We start from the raw sequence: 21905 nt of genomic DNA, 5'->3' as shown, positions 1-21905 counted from the left end.
AAGCTAGGTACTGGAAGATTCTGGACAGACAGAAGAAAATACTTCCTCACAAAGCATATACTTAAAACTATCGAATTCGCTCCCAGCAACTTGGATGGCTTTAAAAGAGGACTGGACAAATTCATGGAGGAAGAGGCTGTCAGTAGCTAATTGCCATGTTCTACCTCCACTCTCAAGAGGCAGACTGACTACCAGCTGCTGAGAATCACTAGGAGTGAGAGTACAGTTGTGCTCAGATCCTCCTTCTTGTGGACTTCTCAAAGGCATCTGCTAGGTAGACCACAAGAAGAAGAAGATTCTGGAGAAGATGGGCTACCGATGGAATCCAGCAGGGCTCTTTAATTCAAGCATTGCACAGCTGATCAATATGTTTGGCCAGAACAGGACAAATTGTTCTCTTTTCTTTTCTTTTCTTTTCTTTTCTTTTCTTTCAACAAAGCACACTTTTTTCTCCAGTAAAGCTGGCTCTCAGCCTTCTTGAACACAATGATAATATTTGTGAGGCATCCAAGAACAGGAATCGACTGTACTAGACACCCTTTGAATACAACACACATTGATTTTTTCAAGCATCGGGTTGTCCTTGGCTATTAATTTCCCTGAAATGTCTGTCTTCTCAGGACTGCTAAACTGTTGGGACAGGAAGCTCACAAAATGGTAGCATAGCCAAGAAATACCCCCCCCCCCCACATCTCAAATGGTAGGGTTAGACCTGTTTTGTGACTTTTGCGTTTGTATGTTGCGGTGAGTGAAATTGCTTGGAAAAATTATATTTGAGGTGCTTTTTTTTTAAAAAAAAAAAGATAAACTAGGCCAAATTCTGCGGAAACTCCCGTATACTAGTGCCCATGCATTCGTTCAGTGCCCATGCTTATTTTCAGATGCTTGGTTCATAACCATGTTTTCCCCCAGCAGGCTTTTGCATCATGAATGCTTCTCTGATGGCTTAAAAATAAATTTAAAAAGAACTGGTGCTTCAAATTTCTGAAGTTTCCAAATGTTTGAGGTTTAGGGAGCAAACTTATGTCCAGGAAACTGGTGCGAAGCAAGATAGCATAATTTAAGCCAGTGTATCTGACCCCCAAGCCATCTGAAGGCAGCTCTGTAAGGGGAAGGTGTTTTATATATATATATATAAATGTTGAATGTTTTATTATGTTTTTAAGGTCCTTTATAAATTAAATGTTCATAAATGTACAAGGCAAACACATACATAAGTATATAAACCACATGTCTGAAATAGTACAGGAGAGCAATCCTGAAGCCATTTTGACTCTCCCAAATTTACCTCAATATATTCCTCTGCAAGGAACAAGGAAATGGGAAAGCCTCCCCATTGTCTTTTGCTCACATATCCTGTCTTAAGGGCATATTTGTGTATGAATAGGGTGAGCCTGTGACCTGCATTCAGGAAGTAAAGTATTAATGATCACAAAAGAATGGCCAGACTGCCCAGGTAATGCAATCAGTGACCATTATCAGGTATCCTGGCAAACAGGATTTCTGCTATAGACCGCCTCCTCTGCTGTAGACTGCCTCCTTCTGTGATGTATGTATGATGTTTCAGGGGTGTGGTCATGGGCTACAGGGCGGTCTATATAATGGCTTGTGCAGCATTGTTCAGAGTTTTCTCCTCCCTCCTGTGTGTGGTGAGTGCGGACCCTGTTGCATCAGTTAATAAATATCAGGCTTACTGGTCACTTTGCTTCTCAATATACTCTGGCTGGCCTCTGTTATTTTCTACTGCTGATAGGGAACGCACGTAAGGACTCTATACAGGCTCTTGGATACCCCATAAGGGAAAAGGAGCAGTTTTTTCTTATAACAATATTTTGGAAGTCACCCAGGGTGGCTGGAGCAACCCAGTCAGATAGACAGGGTATAAATGTTGTTGTTGAATAAAAAGGTAAAGGGATGGCGACCATTAGGACCATTAGGCTCATCTCGCTTTACTGGCCAAGGGAGCCGGCATACAGCTTCCGGGTCATGTGGCCAGCATGACTAAGCCACTTCTGGTGAACCAGAGCAGCGCACGGAAACGCCGTTTACCTTCCTGCTGGAGTGGTACCTACTTATCTACTTGCACTTTGACGTGCTTTCGAACTGCTATGTTGGCAGGAGCTGGGACCGAGCAACGGGAGCTCACCCCGTTGCGGGGATTCGAACCACTGACCTTCTGGTCGGCAAGTCCTAGGCTCTGTGGTTTAACCTACAGCACCACCCGCATCCCTTGTTGAATAGGACGTCCCTATTTTCATCTGAGAAATGTTAGAAGGTATAAAGTAACACAAGATCCAAGTCTACAGGGGCTACAGCTGCTGCTCTGCCTAAACCAGGCAGAGGGGAAACAAACCTTCAAAACAGCGCTCTAATTTGGGTTCCCAGGTCACATGACCAAGCGGAACAAGCGTAGGTTCTCCCTTCTCTGGTCCCACCCCGGCCACAGGCCTAGAGCACAGTTTGGGGGGGGGGGACTTACAATGGAGCAAGTTACACATTGGCAGATCTTTGGCTGAGCTGGGGTTGGGGAATTCATGTAGGTGAGTCCAGCTGAGAGAGAGACCTGCTGCATTCTCAGTTGCTTATCTGAGATGATTTTGTCGTAGCTTTGCCCCCATAATTTATGTTTTAAATTTTGCATATATTTTTAAATGCCGGTAATTGAACATTGCTTTAAGAATTAGATACAGTGGTACCTTGGGCTACAGACGCTTCAGGTTACATACGCTTCAGTTTACAGACTCTGCTAATCCATAAATAGTGCTTCAGTTTAATAACTTTGCTTCAGGATGAAAACAGAAATTGTGCTCCGGCGGCACGGCAGCAGCAGGAGGCCCCATTAGCTAAAGTGGTGCTTCAGTTTAAGAACAGTTTCAGCTTAAGAACAGACCTCCAGAACGAATTAAGTACTTAACCCGAGGTACCACTGTAGTGGAAAGCAGAATGTGTGTGTGTGTGTGTGTGTGTGTGTGTGTTTCACGCAACCTTTCTCCCGCGAGAGAGAGAGAGAAGTAAAGGATCGTAGCACAAAAAATAGTCCCTTTATTTCAGGTATGGAGAGTGGGAAATCAGTGAGGTCGCATGAAAATGAACTGCAGAGAGTCAATCAATTAAGCAGCTCTACGCAAGAGAAAAGAAACTCCATAAATTGACTTCTGAACGGGGGGGGGTAGGGGGGCTGAGTAGTTAGCTGTGCGCGGAAGACAGCTTTATTATGTGACATGGGAGTGAATGAATATATTTATTGCTATTGATGAATAACTGCTCCAAGAAATGCTTGGAATCAATGGACTACAGAAGAATAACATACCAGGAAACAGGAAACAGAACAAAGCAAAAGTAAGAGTGCTAGCTGACCAAAGGATTTCTCAGCTGATGGTTGCTTATCTGATTTTTTTGCAAAACATTTTCCCACTAAGGGAGTCTGAACAACATACACATTTTCTTGCCAGGTGGGTAGGTAAGAAGAATTTTCCTTCTTCCTAATGTGCACCTCTGGATTCCAGGTCCATCTTGGGCTCTTCCCAAAGGCTGCCTAAGAGTTCCTGGTTAAAAGCAACCTATCCTCACCGGATTCTGAAACTCCCAAGGCTGTGGAGAGACAGTTAAGATAAGAGGAAGATTACATGGACTCCTTAATTAAGGCATGAACTAAAAACCCAATGCTCTCTACCCTGTTCAATGAAGGAGATAAAGGAGGATTACGCAGATGTTTCCAGTGCTTGATTACCTTATCTTGGATTTTCAGGCCGTACAACGAATTAATGAATGACAGAAGGTCCCCTCTACCAATGTCTGCTGGAGCAGCCTTCGGACCTCTAAAGGACCTAAAAAGTTCAGGTCAAAGGTCCATCTGGTTGAACATCACCTATGAGAAAGCTCCAAGCCAGACCTGAACACAAGAGAATTTTCAGCAGATCAGTGTGGATGCCTAAGAAGGATAACACTAAAGGTAAAGGTAAAGGACCCCTGGACAGTTAAGTCCAGTCAATGGCAACTATGGTGTGCGGGCGCTCATCTTGCTCTATAGGCCGAGGGAGCCAGCATTTGTCCACAGAAAACTTTCTAGGTCATGTGGCCAGCATGACTAAACAGCTTCTGGTGCAACGGAACACCATGACGGAAACCAGAGGGCACAGAAACACTGTTTGCCTTCCTGCCGCAGCAGTATCTAATTATCTATTTGCATTGGTGTGCTTTCGAACTGCTAGGCTGGCAGGAGCTGAGACAGAGCAATGGGAGCTCACCCCATCATGAACTGCTGACCTTCTGATCGGCAAGCCCAAGAGGCTCAGTGGTTTAGTGTGGAGAAAGGGAATCAGCAGAAGTCTTTCTCCTTCTCTCAGAATAGTAGAATCCAGAGCCAGAGAATGAAGCTGTCAAGTAACTACAGGTTACAGACACTTCAGGTTACAGACTCCGCTAACCCAGAAATAGTACCTTGGGTTAAGAACTTTGCTTCAGGATGAGAACAGAAATCGTGCTCCAGCAGTGCGGCGGCAGCAGGAGGCTCCATTGTGGTGCTTCAAGTTAAGAACAGTTTCAGGTAAAGAACGGACCTCCATAACGAATTAAGTTCTTAACCTGAGGTACCACTGTACCTCTATCATGTCCTGCTTTACTCGTTCCTTTTTGCGGAACTAAAAAAATCCCCAGAGCTGTAACCTTTCCTCTTAGGGGGTTCCTCTAGCCCAGGCATAGGCAAACTCGGCCCTCCAGATGTTTTGGGACGACAACTCCCATCATCCCTAGCTAACAGGACCAGTGGTCAGGGATGATGGGAACTGTAGTCCCAAATCATCTGGAGGGCAGAGTTTGCCTATGCCTGCTCTAGCCCCTTGATCATTTTTGCTTCCCTTTTTCTGCACCTCACCAATTTGCATCTATGCTACATATATTTAAGACACCGTACTAAGATAGGAAATACAAATAAAATATCCTGTTGGAGGGATCAACCTCCACACAGAAACGATTTCTAGCAACAGCCCCCACCCCCCACCCCCCGCCCGCCAGGAGCTGTATCATGAGAAGCAGCTTTAGATCATCTTAGCTGTTGCCAAATATACTAGGGCGTATTGCCATAAGAAATTGAATGTGTATTCCAAAAATAGCTTTAATAATTTGGCATCCTCCCTGGGGCGTCTGTTGTGGGTGAGAAACAACGGGTGATGAAAGAGTTGGATTTTAGCTTTGGAATGTGCACACACACACCAATTTGATTTGGGTCCTAATGTGATGCTTTGGAGCAGCTCCGATCTGATAAAAGGAGTAGCCTGACCTGGAAGGATCCAATGGTTGACCCAAACAGGATCTGGACTGGACACAGTTTTTAATTGGGGTTTAAACCCCTAATTAAACATGTGGTTGTTGGGAGGCGGGGGAGAAGGAGTAGCTGCATACTCACAAGCATGGTTTCAGAATAAGGGAAATCCGGAGATTTAATATCTTTCATTTTTCCAATCATAAATTCAACTCTCTGCATTTCTGCAGCGCTCTGCAAATTTCTCATGAAAATCCACCAGCGTTTTAGGGCCAATTTCCTCTAACGAACATTTTTGTGTGCAGTTTTGACTAATATACGCATTTACCATGGTTGGGAGTGTTGACAAAGTGGAGGGAACAGGAGCTCTGACTTATGCGACTTAATATTTGTGTGAACAAGAACATCCCTGGCTGTAGCTCTAGACATCAGGGTGTTGCAATAGAGTAAGAATCACAGAGTTGGAAGATGATCCCTGAGGATCATCAGGTCCAACCCTCAACAATACTGGAATATGCAGCTGTCCCTTATGGGGACTGAATGTGCAACCTTGGCGTTACCATGTTGTTAAAGTCAAAGACCCAGGGCCAGAGAAACCAGGATTCCAAATGGTACTTGGTTGGACAAAGTTACAGATAGGTAGCCGTGTTGGTCTGCCATAGTCAAAACAAAAAAAAATTCCTTCCAGTAGCACCTTATAGACCAACTAAGTTAGTTCTTGGTATGAGCTTTCGTGTGCATGCACACTTCTTCAGATACACGCATGTGTATCTGAAGAAGTGTGCATGCACACGAAAGCTCATACCAAGAACTAACTTAGTTGGTCTTTAAGGTGCTGCTGGAAGGAATTTTTTTTGTTTTGGTTGGACAAAGGCAACAAAGGCATGCACTAAACTAATGGGGAAAGTGCAGTTCTTTATCTCCATGAAAGGCTGAAGCTTTTAGAAGGATGCAATCCCAGTTGTGCGAAAAAAAGGCCTGCCTCCAAGTAAATGTGTTTACGATCAGGCAAGACATACGAAATATAGAGCTGCTGTGAAATTGAGCCCATGTGCTTTGGAATAACTACTGCTGTGCTCAATGGGGCACACTCACTTGTAGAATATCCAGTGGTGTGTATTCCTTAGTACAAGATGTGATGTTAACATATGAGAGTGCTGGAGGTGAAATAGTTAAACAGGTTACCCAATCAGAACCCGGAGGTGGAGTCAGAGGGACTATAAAACCAACTCTGGGAGGGGCGAAGGGAGGAGTTCATTGGGAGTTGGGTGGTTGGTTGGAGTGGGAGTGAATGAATTGGGATAGAGTCTGTAGGTAGGTTGAGTTAGTGTAGTGAAATAAGCTGAGTCAGGAACAGTTAGGAGCTAGAAAGACGAGTAAATATCTGAGAGGTGGTTTAGTGAGTGAGAACAGGTAGCAGAAGGTATAGGTCTGGATAGACACCCCATGATTGTAATTGACCAATACCGTTTATGAAACCACATGCTTGTTAAACTGCAATAAATAAACAGAAGTTTGTGTTCCGATTTAACCCTGACTGGACTCAGTATTGTACCAGGTAGGGCCTGGGTGGTGGCAGTGAGAAATAAAGTGGTGGCACAGGGATCAATAGATAGTGAAATGTGCGGGGACCCTGTGTGATCACCACAGAAAAACTGGGTCCCCAGTTCCACCATCCCTGACCATTGACCAGGCTGGTGGGGGCTTATGGGAGTTGGAGCCCAACCACTTTTGGAGGTCATGGATTGCCCACCCTGTCATAGGTGTATGCCGTGCTTCACCAATCTGGTCTCCTCCAGATATTTTTTGGGAGCTACAACACCAGTCATTAACTGCTATTGGCTGTGCTGGCTCTGGCTGATGGGAGTTGGTGAGCAGCGATATCTGGAGGCGCATACAGGTTCTGCCCTAGTAAGCATGTTTGATATTTCAGCTTTACAGCGCAATCGCATACCTGCCCATTCAGGAGCAAATCCCACTGCATTTGGTGGGACCTTTCTCCAAGGTAAGCGTGCATAAGATTGGAACCTTAGAAGTATGTTGGTGTGCAATGCAAAGACTCTCACTCAGTAACAGCCGCCAGTTCAGAGGGGACTATGAAATTTCTGGAGGAGTTATTTGACAATGGAAACATAGAATCACAGAACTGGAAGTGTTGGAAGGGACATCAAGGGTCATCTAGTTTAACCCCCTGCAATGCAGGAATCTCAACTTGAGCATCCATGGCATGTCTGCCGACAGCTGTTCTCCAGTAGTTTCGAGGCAGGACTTTTTGAATTCCAAATGTGAGGGAGATACAGGGAACGTGTGTGTGTTGCATCAATGCCTAGGTTGTGGACCTCGCAGAAGCATCTGACCGGGCACTGCAAGAGAACAGGATGCTGAACAAAGTGGAACTTCAACCTGATCCATCTGGGCTCATCTTATGCAACTATATTTGGGAACATTGTAATACGAGACACAGAAGATTCTTTTATTGACCCATCCAATGTACATCACAAACACACACTTTGGAACCCCCTCTGCTTGTTTAACTTTTGTTAAAATGTGACTATTCAAACTGTTTGCAAACGACCTGTTTCTAACCTGCGCCTGTGGCTGCATACACAAGCATGCATTTGAAGCACCCACACACCCCAAAAATCCTGAGAACTATAGTTTGCTAAGGGTGCTGGGAAACATAGCTCTGTAAGGGATAAAATGCAGCTCCCGGGATTCTTGGGGAGCGGCGTGCGCTTGAAACACGTGTTGTGCATGCAGCCGTCACCTATTTCTCCCCTATTTCTTTGCAGCGTTTTCCAAAATAGCGCGCATCTGCCAACAATGAGAACAATTGCAATTTTCAGTCCCGCCGTTGCTCCCCTCCCAATCCTCCTGGACACTTCTTCCCTTCCGCGCACCAAAACGCGTGCTGCTCTCCTCCTCCTCCGTCCGCGTTTCCACACAGCTAATCCGGTGAGTAATCGGCGTGTGTCACTCCGTGTCGGCGTGCAAGGAACGAGGGACACCTTCCCACCCGCGCGCCTTACCTCTTCGAAGCTGCCGGCGAACTGAAAGGCAGCGAAGAAAAAGTTCCCTCGCAGCCTGGCAGGCCCCGCCTACGTGGGGGCGGGGGCGGGGCCAGGGCGCCAGTGGGCGGGACCTAGCGCCTTGACCCCTCCTCCCACTCCCCTGGGTCCCATTTTCCCTTACAGGAGTCGAACCGAGAGTGGGCGGAGATTGGGCTGAAGCCCCGCCTCCTTTCCTTTTTTAAACAAAAGAGCCAAGCGCGAGGGGCGGAGCCTGGCGAGTGGGAAGCCGTCTATTAAAACCCTTGGCGCTGGCGGGAGCCGGGCAGTCACCGGAGGCAGCGCACCTGGGACGGGGCAAGGAGAGGAGGGGAAGTCCCGGAGGCGCCTCTTTCCGATGCGAGCAGAGGGAGCGCAGCGAGGGCCGGGCTGGGGGCGCAGGGGTCCGCGATGCTGGAGAATGGCTCCTTAAGGAACTGCTGCGGGCTGGGCGGCCGAGGGGGCTTCGGCTTCTCCCAGCGAGGGGAGGCCGAGGCGGCGGCGGATGCAGAAGCGGAGGCGGCCGGAGGAGAAGCAGCCGCAGGGGCGGCTGCTGGGGCAGCAGACCCCCGGCCGGGCTGGGTAGTCGCGGCGCTGTCCAGCGTGCTGATCTTCACCACCGTGGTGGATATCGCGGGCAGCCTGCTGGTCATTATCTCGGTGTTCAAGAACCGCAAGCTCAGGAATTCAGGTAACAGGAGGACGCGCGCGGAAAGTGAGCGCGTGCGGGGCAGGGCTTGAGCCCTTTGCGCGCGTCCCAGCAGCGATGGGACGGGGAGAGAGGGATTGCGCATGGCGTTGTGCAGCCTTATTTTGGGGATGCGAGGTTCTGGCTGCTTTTGACAGGCTGAGAGAGCAGTTGTGCGGGTGGCGATTTGCCTCCAGGGATCGATCCCTTCTTACTTCTCTTCTGGAACACAGAGGGAGAAAGTATGCAGAACCACCGGAGCCTGCCAAAAGTTTGCTCGCTTGTTTATTTAAGATACATTGCACACTGCTAACCGCCCAAATAGAACCTGACTCTCCACCTCGGATCTCATCCTAATACAATCCCATACTTCTAAAGGAATACTAGATTCCACCGTGCTCCCCGTTTTTACTTTCTGAAGTCCCAAGATTCAAACCTCCCTCCAAGTCACACAAGCCTCTATCTGGTTCGTAAGATAAGCCCGGATGGATCGGACCAAAAGGTCTAGTTAGTCCAGAATCCTTTTTCCAAAAGTGGCCAACTAGATTCCTAAAGGAAGCTCACTAGCAAAGCTTAAAGGCTGTAGACCGACCCCCTCTTTCCTTGCTCCCTGGCAATGTCTGGTCAGTGGTTCAACTCTCATAGAGTCTCCATTTAAGTTTCATAGCGAATAACTATTGATAGATCCATCCACTGTCATTCGACCTTAACTTGCAAACAGTCCAGCTTCGTTCCGTGTTGTACTTTGTCAGCCCTAAAAGCTACAGTAGGGCGCACACTGTGATTCTGCAACTTTGCAATGAACTTGACTGAACTGTTGTGCCACAACTATGCTGCGTCCAGCATTGCTATGATACGAACCTCAACACTATTCGAGACCTTCTGTTGATCTTTATACCTGCGCAACGCATTGAACTGAGGGACCGTCCTCTCTCTACCCTGGTCCCAGTTTGCACATAATCAAGCTGTGTTGGACGTGTTCAGCCTTGTGTATAAAGAGACAGTTGCAGTCCCTTCCAATATACCTGCCTGAAGATCAATACATGCTCTAGATACAAATCTTATCGAGTTCACACACGGAGGGGGTGGGGGCGAAAGAGACCGGAGGAGTGGGTTGCTGTCACACAATTCTTACCAGATCTACTTGGAAAAAAGTTCTACTGGCTATAAACAGTTTTATTTCCTTTTGTGTGAGTTATCATTCCATCCTTGTTGCAGTCTCCTGAAGTAACCCTAAAACTGTTTACCAGGAAGTAAGCCCCATTGCTCTCAATGGCACATAGCAGCCAAGCTTATATATCTGGTTGTCAAGTTCACACCGTGCTCACCTACCATCTGCAATAGCAAACATAGTTAAGCTTCTTTGAAATCCTGTTGGCTTCAGGAGGATAGAGTTAAACACGGTTGAACTCTCCCATAAAACGCAGTGGATCTTAAACATGCTTAGGCTGGGCCGGATTGTGCCCAGTGGTTGCCAATTTTGTCTTGCATTTTTCAATAGCCTTGGCCATTTTGTGAATGGTGGGATTAAAGCAGAGGAGCTCTCCGTAGTTCAGTGCTTAGATCCCGTGGGAAACTGACAGCAATTCATTTCCTGCAGTGTTTGCAAAACTCTCCCCCTGTGGGGAGTTCTTCTTAACTGCAGGCTGTCGGAATGAATGGAAATCTGTGAGCTTTTCAGCACTCCGTGGTAGACGGACTGGACAGCTCCAGCACTTGTAACCTCACCCATATTGAATGGGGAGCGTGAAGGAGCTGAAGATAGGGATGACCCCACCCCGTTTTAGGAGAGCTTTGTAAAAGTAGGTTAGATAGGTGGTGGGAGTCTCCATTTCATCCTTAAAGGAGACGAAATGGCTTCACTTTTACTCTGTTGGTGTCTATAAATCTCAGAGAGGAGCTCTCTTCAAATATCCACAGAGCTGTCACTCGGAAGATGACGGCGCTGGATTGTTCTTTCGTTGCTCCGGAGGGCTGGACTAGAAACGATGTAAGGAAGCAGATTTGAATTAAACATTAGGAGAAGCTTCCTAATGATAAGAGCCATTTGGCTATGGAACAGTCTTCCTCGGGAGGTGGTAGGCTCTCTTTTTCTGGAGTTATTTAAGCAGAGGCTGGCCAGCCATCTGTCAGTGATGTCACTGGATCCTCCATTGCAGATTCTGCATTGAACAAGGGGTTCGCCTAAATGGCCTCTATGGTCCCTTCCAGCTCCACGATCCTAAGCTTCTGTGCTTAGTCTATTACAGCAAACACAGAAGGAATATCTGGGATGCCACACGACCAACAGATTTAACATATTGTTGGGGCCTTCCTCTTGCCGCAATGTATCTGCTAGGCTGTAAGGGGTCCAAAGACTCTCTCTTGTCTGTGGGGTCGGGGGGGGTGCTTGCTCTGTTGATGGGTAGTAAGAGATAGCTGACAGCAGTGTGGTGTAGTGGGTGGAGTGTTGGACTTAGTCTGGGTGAATCTGGGTTCAAATCTACAGTCTCTTAGGGAGTTTATAAAGTAACAGTGGGTCAGAGCACATCCCTCAGCCAAACCTTCCTCAAAGTGTCACAAAAATGAAGGGAGCAAGCAGATGGTGTGCACTTTCTGAACTCATTGGGAGAAGGATGGGATAAAAACATTGGGTGGGCAACAGGCACTCAGCATATGCTCTGGGACACTCTCATCTTCTCTTTCATAATATATTATGGGGTTGCTTCCAGACATTGGAAGAAGATGCCAGGGCCAGGGACAAGATTTTGTTGTTGTTTAGTCGTGTCCAACTCTTCGTGACCCCATGGACCAGAGCACGCCGGGCACTCCTGTCTTCCACTGCCTCCCGCAGTTTGGTCAAACTCATGCTGGTAGCTTCGAGAACACTATCCAACCATCTCATCCTCTGTCGTCCCCTTCTCCTTGTGCCCTCCTTCTTTCCCAACATCAGCATTCAGGGCTGATTTCCTTAAGAATGGATAGGTTTGTTCTTCTTGCAGTCCATGGGACTTTCAAGAGTCTCTTCCAGCACCATAATTCAAAAGCATCAATTCTTTGGTGATCAGCCTTCTTTATGGTCCAGCTCTCACTTTCATACATCACTAAGTGCATAGTTAAACTACAGAATTCATTCCCACAAAGGGCAGTGGTAGCTACTGGCAAAATTAACAGTGCTCTCCTAGAATTGTAGAGTTGGAAGAGACCCCAAGGATCATCTAATCTAACCCCTTTCAATGCAGGAATCTCAGCTAAAGCATCCATGACAGATGGCCACCCAACCTCAGCTTAAAAACCTCCTAGGAAGGAGAGTCCACCACCTCCTGAGGGAGACCATTCCACTGTGTCTCATTCAAGGGAAGTAATAGTCCCACTCTATTCTGCCTTGGTCAGATCCCACCTGGAGTCCTGTGTCCAGTTCTGGGTGTCACAGTTGAAGAAGGCTATTGACAAACTGGAATGTCTGCAGAAGAGGGCAACCAAAATGATCAAGAGTCTTGAAACCATGCCTTATGAGGAATGGTTGAAGGAGCTGGGTATGTTCAGCCTGAAAAGAGGAAACTGAGAGGAGATATGATAGACATCTTCAGATATCTAAAGGGCTGCCACATGGAGGATGGAGAAGGTTTCTTCTGCTCCAGAGACCTGAGCCAATGGCTTCAAGTTACAAGAAAGGAGATTCTGACTAAGCATTAGGAAGAACCTACTAACAGGGAGAGCTGTTCGACAGTGGGACTGCTAGGTGGGCAGGAGCTGGGACCGAACAATAGGCGCTCACCCCATTGCGGGGATTCAAACCGCCAATCTTCCAATCGGCAAGCCCTAGGCTCTGTAGTTTAGACCACAGCGCCACCCACATCCCTTTAGGATTGGTGTAATATGCTCAAACCATCTTGCTCCAGTGAGCAACCTGGCCGCTGAATTCTGCACTAGCTGAAGTTTCCAAACTAGACTAGATGATTCTTGGGTCCTTTCCAGCTCTAAGATTCTAGGAATGCTGAGCTGAAGCACTCCTTGATGCAACATTTGGGCCACATCCGCACTACATATTTAAAGCACTAGCATACCACTTCAACAGTCATGGCTTCCCCCAAACAATCCCAGTAGCTGTGGTCCAGTATACCTGAAGGAGAGTTTCCACCCCCATCGTTCTGCCCAGACACTGAGGTCCGGCGCCAAGGGCCTTGTGGCGATTCCCTCACTGTGAGAAGCCAAGTTACAGGGAACCAGGCAGAGGGCCTTCTCAGTAGTGGCACCCGCCCTGTGGAACGCCCTTCCACCAGGTGTCAAAGAGAAGAACAACTACCAGACTTTTAGAAGACATCTGAAGGCAGCCCTGTTTAGGGAAGCTTTTAATGTTTAACAGACCACTGTATTTTAATACTTTGTTGGAAGCCGCCTAGAGTGGGTGGGGTATAAATAATAAATTATTATTATTATTATTACTAATTATTATTATTATTAGTTAAGCGTTCTGAGAGGAAGCCCCTTTCCCTTCATAGAATTACAGTTCCTAAGGTGGCTTAACAATCAACCCCTCTTCCAGGCAACAATGCTGTAAGGTTAAGGTGACAACCACAAAGACTTCTGTGTCGCAAATCTCCTTTGGCACAAATCTGCTAGTCTTTAAGATGCCACATTGCATTTCAAGTATGATTATCGTTGGTTCCATTTCTGATGTTCAGTCATGCAGACCATAGTTTATGTTGCCCAAAGAGCACCAACCACAGGAGAGGGAGGGAGGGAGGGAGGGAGAAAGAGAAAGTTATCAGCAGACTTGCCCAAGGTTTGTAGCACAAAAACTTTACGTAACAAATGCCTAAGGGCAGAGGGAATCCCCAAATCAGCCTGTTGGGGATTGCAGGCATTCAGTCTCAGCTCGTTAGAGCATGGTGCTGATAATACAAAGGTTGCAGGTTCAATCCCCGTATGAGACAGCTGCATAGTCTTGCCTTGCAAGGTGGTTGGACCAGATGAGTCTCAGGGTTCTTTCCAACTCTACAATTCTATGATTTCTATAACTGTTGGCAGAGGGGAGGAAAACCAAGAGGGAATGGAGCATTTTGGAGGATGACAAAGCTGACTGACCATGGACACTCCACACTGCGACAATAATGCTACTACCCTTGCTCTGTAGCCTAATCTTTTGGGGAGCTTGGGTGTGGAGAATCTCACTTGATAGAATGCCAGGGTGGTGTATTGAATGGAGTATTGGCCTTGGAATGGGCAGGCTTGGGTTCGAATCACAATCAGCCATGCAGCTTTCTAGGTGACCTTTGGCCACTCCTTATCTCTCAACAATCACTTGCTATCTCTCACTAGAGCCACATTTATTGGGAGGATAATGACGGGGTGACTCAGTGCATTGAACTCCTTTGGAGGAAAAGCAGAATACTACCACTGCTACTACTACTACTACTACTAATTTTATTTATACCCTGCCCTTCCCAGCCAGGGCTGGGCTCAGGGCGGCTAACACCAAATATAAATAACAATAAAATGTAATAGAAAAAAAAGAGAAAAGAAAAAACAGTTTATTGAAATACAGCTTAAGATGCATCTTAAAATGCAGCCTCATTTTAGTAGTGTGCCGGGTAATATGCTTCCTGGCATAGCGGGGTATATACCAAATGCTCGTTTAGCACAAAGTAGACTGCCTATCACCACCCTTTCACCACATCACACAGACAGATCTGTCTATCAATCACACTTCAAAACAAGTAGCAGCTTGTTCCTGTTAGCTGCTGCACAGATACTGGTATTGGAAACTGCCAACACTGCTAGAGCTCTCTAAATGAGAAAGCAAGCTCTCTCTCTCTCTCTCTGTATATATATATATATATGTGCGCACTAATATCAGAACCAATGAATTGCAGGAACTACATATAATACAGGTCATTGGCTGTAATTAAGAGATTGGATTCACAGAAACAGCACAAGAACCTGCCTTTTACCACAGCAAAGGTTTGGCCAGTCGCCAACTTGCTCAATATCAGCTACATGGACATACAGAATTCTCTCCTGGTCCTACCTGGAGATTCCAGGATTGAATATGGGCCCTTCTGCATGCAGAGCACATGTTCTGCCACTAAGCTGCGGCCAGTGCACAATGCATTCAATTATATTTATGTGCAGGAAAAGAGGCAAGAATGAGACTGTTCAAAACTGGATAACATTTGGATGACTGGGAAACAAACCACATTCTTCATGTGATAGAATTCATGCTGATGAATTACTAAACATTTTAAATGAGGTTAGGCTTTGTTTGCCATCTTCCCACAAAAAAAAAACAACTGTATACAGACAGCAATAAGCAAGCAAGAGCAGCGATTCATAAAAATGATCAATGAACATTTCAAATGAAATTGCAGCATAATATAAACATTTCAACTACGTCAGAGGATCTTGGGAAAACTCTTTGCTCTTTGGTGGGGGACGCAGGTGGCGCTATGGGACACGGATGGCGCTGTGGGTTAAACCACAGAGCCTAGGACTTGCCGATCAGAAGGTCGGCGGTTTGAATCCCTGTGACGGGGATGAGCTCCCGTTGCTTGGTCCCTGCTCCTGCCAACCTAGCAGTTCGAAAGCACGTCAAAGTGCAAGTAGATAAATAGGTCCCGCTCCGGCAGGAAGGTAAACAGCGTTTCCGTGCGCTGCTCTGGTTCGCCAGAAGTAGCTTAGTCATGCTGGCCACATGACCCGGAAGCTGTACGCCGGCTCCCTTGGCCAATAAAGCGAGATGAGCGCTGCAACTCCAGAGTCGGCTACGACTGGACCTAATGGTCAGGGGTCCCTTTACTTTATTATAGGGATGCAGTGGTGCTGCGGTCTAAACCACTGAGCCTCTTGGGCTTGCCGATCGGAAGGTCAGCAGTTTGAATCCCCACAATGGAGTTAGCTCCCATTGCTCTGTCCCAGTTCTTGCCAAGCTAGCAGTTCGAAAGCACACCAGTGCAAGTAGATAAATAGGTACCGCTGTGGCAGGAAGGTAAACGGTATTTCCGTGCGCTCCGGTTTCTGCAACAGTGTTCCATTGCACCAGAAGCAGTTTAGTCATGCTGGCCACAGGACCCAGAAAGCTGTCTGTGGACAAACACCTGCTCCCTTGGCCTGAAAGCAAGATGAGTGCCACAACCCCATAGACACCTTTGACTGGACTCAACCATCCAGGGATCATTTACCTTTCTTTACCTACCTTTAAAAGGTATGTGGGTGGCGCTGTGGGTTAAACCACATAACCTAGGACTTGCCAATCAGAAGGTCGGCAGTTCAAATCCCCGCAACGGGGTGAGTTCCCGTTGCTCAGTCCCTGCTCCTGCCAACCTAGCAGTTCAAAAGCAAGTCAAAGTGCAAGTAGATAAATAGGTACCGCTCCAGCGGGAAGGTAAACGGCATTTCTGTGCACTGCTCTGGTTCACCAGAAGCGGCTTAGTCATGCTGGCCACATGACCTGGAAGCTGTACACCGGCTCCCTCAGCCAATAAAGGGAGATGAGCGCTGTAACCCTAGAGGCGGCCATGACTGGACCTAATGGTCAGGGACCCCTTTACCTTTACCTACCTTTACACAGGATCCCCCTCTCTGTGGCACAATGTTTCATGAAGGAAGTTTGCAGCTTGATCCTGTCCTCTTCTGGCCTTTGGAAAATGCTGGACTGGAGACAGTTAAGAGGGCAGGGAAAGCGTATGCCATACAAGCTGAGAGGAGAAAGTGCCAGTGTTACAAACTGCTTTAATCTAAAAGCAATTTTGTGTCTGGAAACAACCGTGTGACTGTTTAGTCATCAATTGCCTAGTAACATAGGGATGTTTGAAGCAGGAGGAGATGGTGATAAGGAAGCCAGGAAACAGAACTTGAGTAGCTTGTGAGCTATTTCCCCATGCATGTATAAAATAGCGACGGTGTTCCTTTTGCCGTTTTCACGTAATTTCCTTTACCGGACTTCAAAGTGTATATATAGCAATGATGAGCCTCCCATCCCATTCTGGGTGACCTTCTGAGGACCACATGCCAGGGGTGGGTGGGGCCAAGGGCAAAAGTGGGTGGGGCAATTTATGTAAATTTCACACCTGCGCAGTAGGCTAGTTTGCACACACACTCCCATCCCCTTCTTCCAGCTGGGGAAGCAAGAGGAATTGTCTGAGCTCAAGGATGTATTTCCGTCTGGCAAAAACATTTGCCGTGGAGAGCAGTGAGGGGTGTGACCTGAGGAGAGTTTCAAGGGTCAGGTGGAAAGGCATGCAGGGTCTTTAAAGCCCTAAACAGCCTCCGTCCAGTATACCTGAAGAAGCGTCTCCACCTCCATTGTTCTGCCCAGACACTGAGATCCAGCTCTGAGGGCCTTCTGGTGGTTCCCTCACTGCAAGAAGTGAGGTTACAGGGAACCAGGCAGAGGCCTTCTCGGTGGTGGCACCCGTCCTGTGGAACGCCCTCCCACCAGATGTCAAAGAGAAAAACAACTACCAGACTTTTAGAACACATCTGAAGGCAGCCCTGTTTAGGGAAGCTTTTAATGTTTAATAGACTATTGTATTTTAGTTTTTTTTTTATAAATATTTTATTAGGTTTTTAATAAACAAATTTCCACTTTCAAATACATACTTCCATAGATCCAATGGACTCCCCCCATCTCCCGAGCACTGCATTCCCTGTGTAACCAAAACCTCAGCAATTTGTTAACTTATTTTATACATAACAATATATCTTCCATTTTATCGTGTTATCTGATGTAAACATTTCAGTACAATTGCATTAATTTTTAATTTCCACACAATAAAAATATTTCCTTACCTCACTTCTGTCTTATAGTGTCTTATTTATCAATTCAGAAATTTGCCGATACTGAAGCTATACCTTCCTAGAAGGGAGCATTTTTTAACATTCATACAACTTATAGTGCTTTTTCAAATAGTCCTTAAAATTTTCCCAAACTTCCTCCGTTTCTTCTTCTCCCGAGTCTCGAATTCTGCCAGTCATTTCAGCCAACTCCATATAGTCCATCAGCTGCGTCTGCCATTCTTCCAATGTGGGTAGATTTTGTGTCTTCCAGTGCTTTGCCAACAAAATCCTCGCTGCTGTAGTAGCGTACATAAAGAAAGTTCTATCTTTCTTGACCATCCTCTGGTCTACCATGCCCAGAAGGAAGGCCTCCGGTTTCTTAGGTAAGGTGAATCTCAGCACCTTTTTTAGTTCATTATGTATCATTTCCCAGAAGGCCTTCACTTTCGGGCAGGTCCACCAGAGGTGTAGAAATGTCCCTTCCTCTTCCTTACATTTCCAACATTTATTATCGGACAGGTGATATATCTTTGCAAGCTTGACTGGGGTCATGTACCACCGGTATATCATTTTCATAATGTTTTCCTTCAAGGCAGTACATGCCGTGAATTTCATTCCGGTGTTCCATAACCTTTCCCAGTCTTCAAACATAATGTTATGCCCCAAGTCCTGTGCCCACTTTATCATAGAGGATTAGACTATTGTATTTTAGTATTCTGTTGGAAGCCGCCCAGAGTGGCTGGGGAAACCTGGCCAGATGGGCAGGGTATAAATAATAAATTGTTGTTGTTGTTGTTATTTGTTAAGCGTTCTGAGAGTTGTTGGGAAGCCCCTTTCCCTTCATAGAATTACAGTTCCCAAGGTGGCTTAACAATCAACCCTTCTTAACTCTTTAAGGTTAAGGTTTAAGGTTGTTATTATTATTATTATTATTATTATTATTATTATTATTATTATTATGCCCCTGCACTGAACCTGAGTTTTCCCGCTCCTGGCTTAAAGCATGTGTTACTGGTTGCCTCACCTGCTCCTACTGGCCCCCTCAGCTCCTCTTGAGCTTTTATCTGGATGGAGCTGATTGCAGTTGGCTGAGCATGAGACGGTTAATCTTTGAGCCCCACACTGGGCAAAAAGATTCCTGCCTTGGACTAGATGGCCCTCGTGGTCCCTTCCAAATGTACAATACTGTGATTCTAAGATCAGATGCATTTGGGACTGAAAGCAATTGCTTTAAAAGGTTGGTTAGATTTGAACAGAGTAATGCCCTATAACAGCCCTTCATATAGGATTGGTCTTTGCAAATCAGGACACATGGCTACGCTATTGGCAGGGAGATCTCTAGCTTTACAATCCTCTATTTCAGGTTTCCAAACTTGCCCCCTCCATGAAAATTGCTGAAGGTCTTGATGAACTGTTTGGTTATTTTTCTGCCTGTTTTTGCAACTGTAATGAAATGTACTTGGTATTCCGTGATTTTTAATGGTACAGTGGTACCTCGGGTTACATACACTTCAAGTTACATACGCTTCAGGTTACAGACTCCACTAACCCAGAAATAATACTTCGGGTTAGAACTTTGCTTCAGGATGAGAACAGAAATTGTGCAGCCACAGCAGCAGGAGGCCCCATTAGCTAAAGTGGTGCTTCAGGTTAAGAACAGTTTCAGGTTAAGAACAGACCTCCGGAAAGAATTAAGTACTTAACCCAAGGTACCACTGTATTTGCATTCCTTCTTTTATTGATTTTCATTTATTCTCACTCTCTCTTTCTGGCTGCTAATCCTCTCCACACCTTCCGAGGGCCTTTCTACCCCACTCCATCCAGTCACTCCCAGTCCATCCTCCTCACCTTGTGGACTGACCACTGGCATTCTTAGAATGATGTAACAGCAGCAGCACTCACTTTTATATATGCTACTCCTGCCGTTCTTCACAGACTTGCTGTGGACCACCCAAATGAAGCTCATGGACCACTGGTGGTCTGCAGACCAACAGTTTGAGAACCCTGGCTCAACTCGAGGGGCTGTCAGAGGCCATTCCTGTGTTGAAAGGTCTTCCATTTCTGAAGGGCTGTCTGGTCTGAGTCTTGTTTAAAGATGAAGACCACCAAGGAGGTCTTAAAGATGAAGACCACCAAGGAGGAAGATCTGCAGGGGCTTCTGAAGCTGCTCATCTGCACTTCTCACCTGGGCAGCAGACTGAGCAAGCAGGCAGCTCATCTCCATGTATTCCATCTCTATTTAAATCAGAGTAATTGAAATATACTCGGAGTTGAGAGTGGATTTCATGCTCTTTATTCAGCTCATAGTGGTGAGGAGGAATGAAAGTTCCCCCCAAATATCTGCTTTATGTACGTTATTTACACAATGGGCTGCATGTGATTGGCTAATTCCGGGATTCTCCTGTAGGCCAATCAGATTGTGGATTCACTTCTACCTGGAGCTGGATTGGGTGGCTCCTGTGGACCAATCATGATGCTGCATTGTTCTAGGACCAATCAGACTGCTGCATTTTCAATCCTATTCAACTCAGTACATAACAGTAATTTTATCCAAATCTCTATATTGAAACCTTTTTTTGTTTTAGGCAAGGCTACGCAAGCATGTCATTTTCTTATGTATGGGGAACACTCGGAGATGAGATGTGGCTGAGTCTAGCTTTGCTGCAGACATTCAGCCCAGAAGTGAGGCTAAAATAGGAAAGTGGAGAAGGGACCTGGTTTACACATGATAGCAGGATGAGGCCGTAGAGTCCTGAGCAGTGTTAGAAATTGGGATAGAAAAGCTGGGAGCCAAATGGCTCCTGGGACCTGTGTTGTGGGGACCAAAACAGGATATCTGGTTGCCATTGGGGGCAGCAGCACATTTTATTTATTATTTTGATAAGCATGAACTAATATGCAATTTACATAAGTGACACATTGTTAATACCACATTTTTAACATAAATTGTTGGTGCTTGTTAAATATTGTGTTTACATTAAAAAATATTGGTACTGCAGTTTTCTTTTTTTTTAGTAACTTTTATTCAAAATTAAAACAAAACATATTATCCAGAAACATATCATCCTTATTTCCACCCCATTTTTCCTCCCTCCCCCCACAGAACCCCCCCACCCCCGACTTCCCTCAGTTCCAGTCTTTGATTTCTCTAGAAATGCTATTTTCTGCATGTTAGACAGTTGTATAGATCCTCAAACTATTTAGCTGATTATTATCAATAAAAAGTTTGTGAATGTTTATTCAAAACCAGCCAAGGAGTCCAGTTCGCTTTGTTGTGTCTTCAAATACTTTGTAAACGGTTCCCATTCATCTTTAAAGTCACAGTTATCCTTGTCCCGTAGCTTGTATGTTAGTTTTGCCAGTTCTGGTACTGCAGTTTTCAAAACACTCTTACTCTTTATTGTTAAACTCCCTAACATATTGTCTATCAAAGCACAGACATTTCAGTAATCCTTGAGTGTCAGCCAGGCACAGAAAATGGCACCCAGACTTTTTGAGGCAATCGCAAGCGGAGAATCTTTAGATGCCAAATGCACCTGGCTCCCTGCTAATTTCGAACCCTGGTCCTGAGGTGAGTGGAAGGCACCATATTAGCAGGCCCTTAGCTATAATGTCATATCATATATCATATCATAACATCATAACATATCATTGGTTTAAAGAGGTATGCAGAGCAGCCAGAACATAAACACAAAGGACTTAATATGCTTAAAATTAATCAACTGTTGTTACTGCACAGAGGGCATTTCCTTTGATCTGCAAGAATGAGTAGATCTCTGGATCAGCCAAATGATCCCCAGCTCAGCCAGCATTAAGTTTCCAACTCTTGCTCAGTCAAAGATACAGTGGTACCTCAGGTTACAGACAGGCCCTTCAGGTTACAGACTCCGCTAACCCAGAAATACAGTGATACCTCTGGTTAAGAACTTAATTCGTTCCGGAGGTCCGTCCTTAACCTGAATGTTCTTAACCTGAGGTACCACTTTAACTAATGGGGCCTCCCACTGCTGCCGCGCTGCCATTGTGCGATTTCTGTTCTCATCCTGAAGCAAAGTTCTTAACCTGAGGTACTATTTCTGGGTTAGCGGAGTCTGTAACCTGAAGCGTGTGCAACCTGAAGCGTCTGTACCTTGAGGTACTACTGTAGTACCTC

The 21905-nt window shown here is 46.0% G+C and overlaps 1 protein-coding gene across 1 annotated transcript in view; it reads left to right on the top strand.

The window, feature by feature from the left end:
- The first annotated feature begins 8497 nt into the window (after positions 1-8497).
- MTNR1B (melatonin receptor 1B) overlaps positions 8498-21905 on the top strand; it is a 36343-nt gene continuing 22935 nt past the window's right edge. Inside the window, exon 1 of the mRNA XM_081910006.1 lies at positions 8498-8998. Coding sequence (XP_081766132.1) covers positions 8719-8998 — 280 coding nt within the window. The 5' untranslated portion in view covers positions 8498-8718. The remainder of the gene's footprint in view (positions 8999-21905) is intronic.

This window comes from Podarcis melisellensis (genome assembly GCF_964234715.1).
Source record: "Podarcis melisellensis genome assembly, chromosome: 4".
NCBI classification, from domain to species: Eukaryota; Metazoa; Chordata; class Lepidosauria; order Squamata; family Lacertidae; genus Podarcis; species Podarcis melisellensis.
The sequence above is the reverse complement of the archived record's forward strand: the minus strand, read 5'-3'. Positions and strand labels throughout refer to the sequence as shown.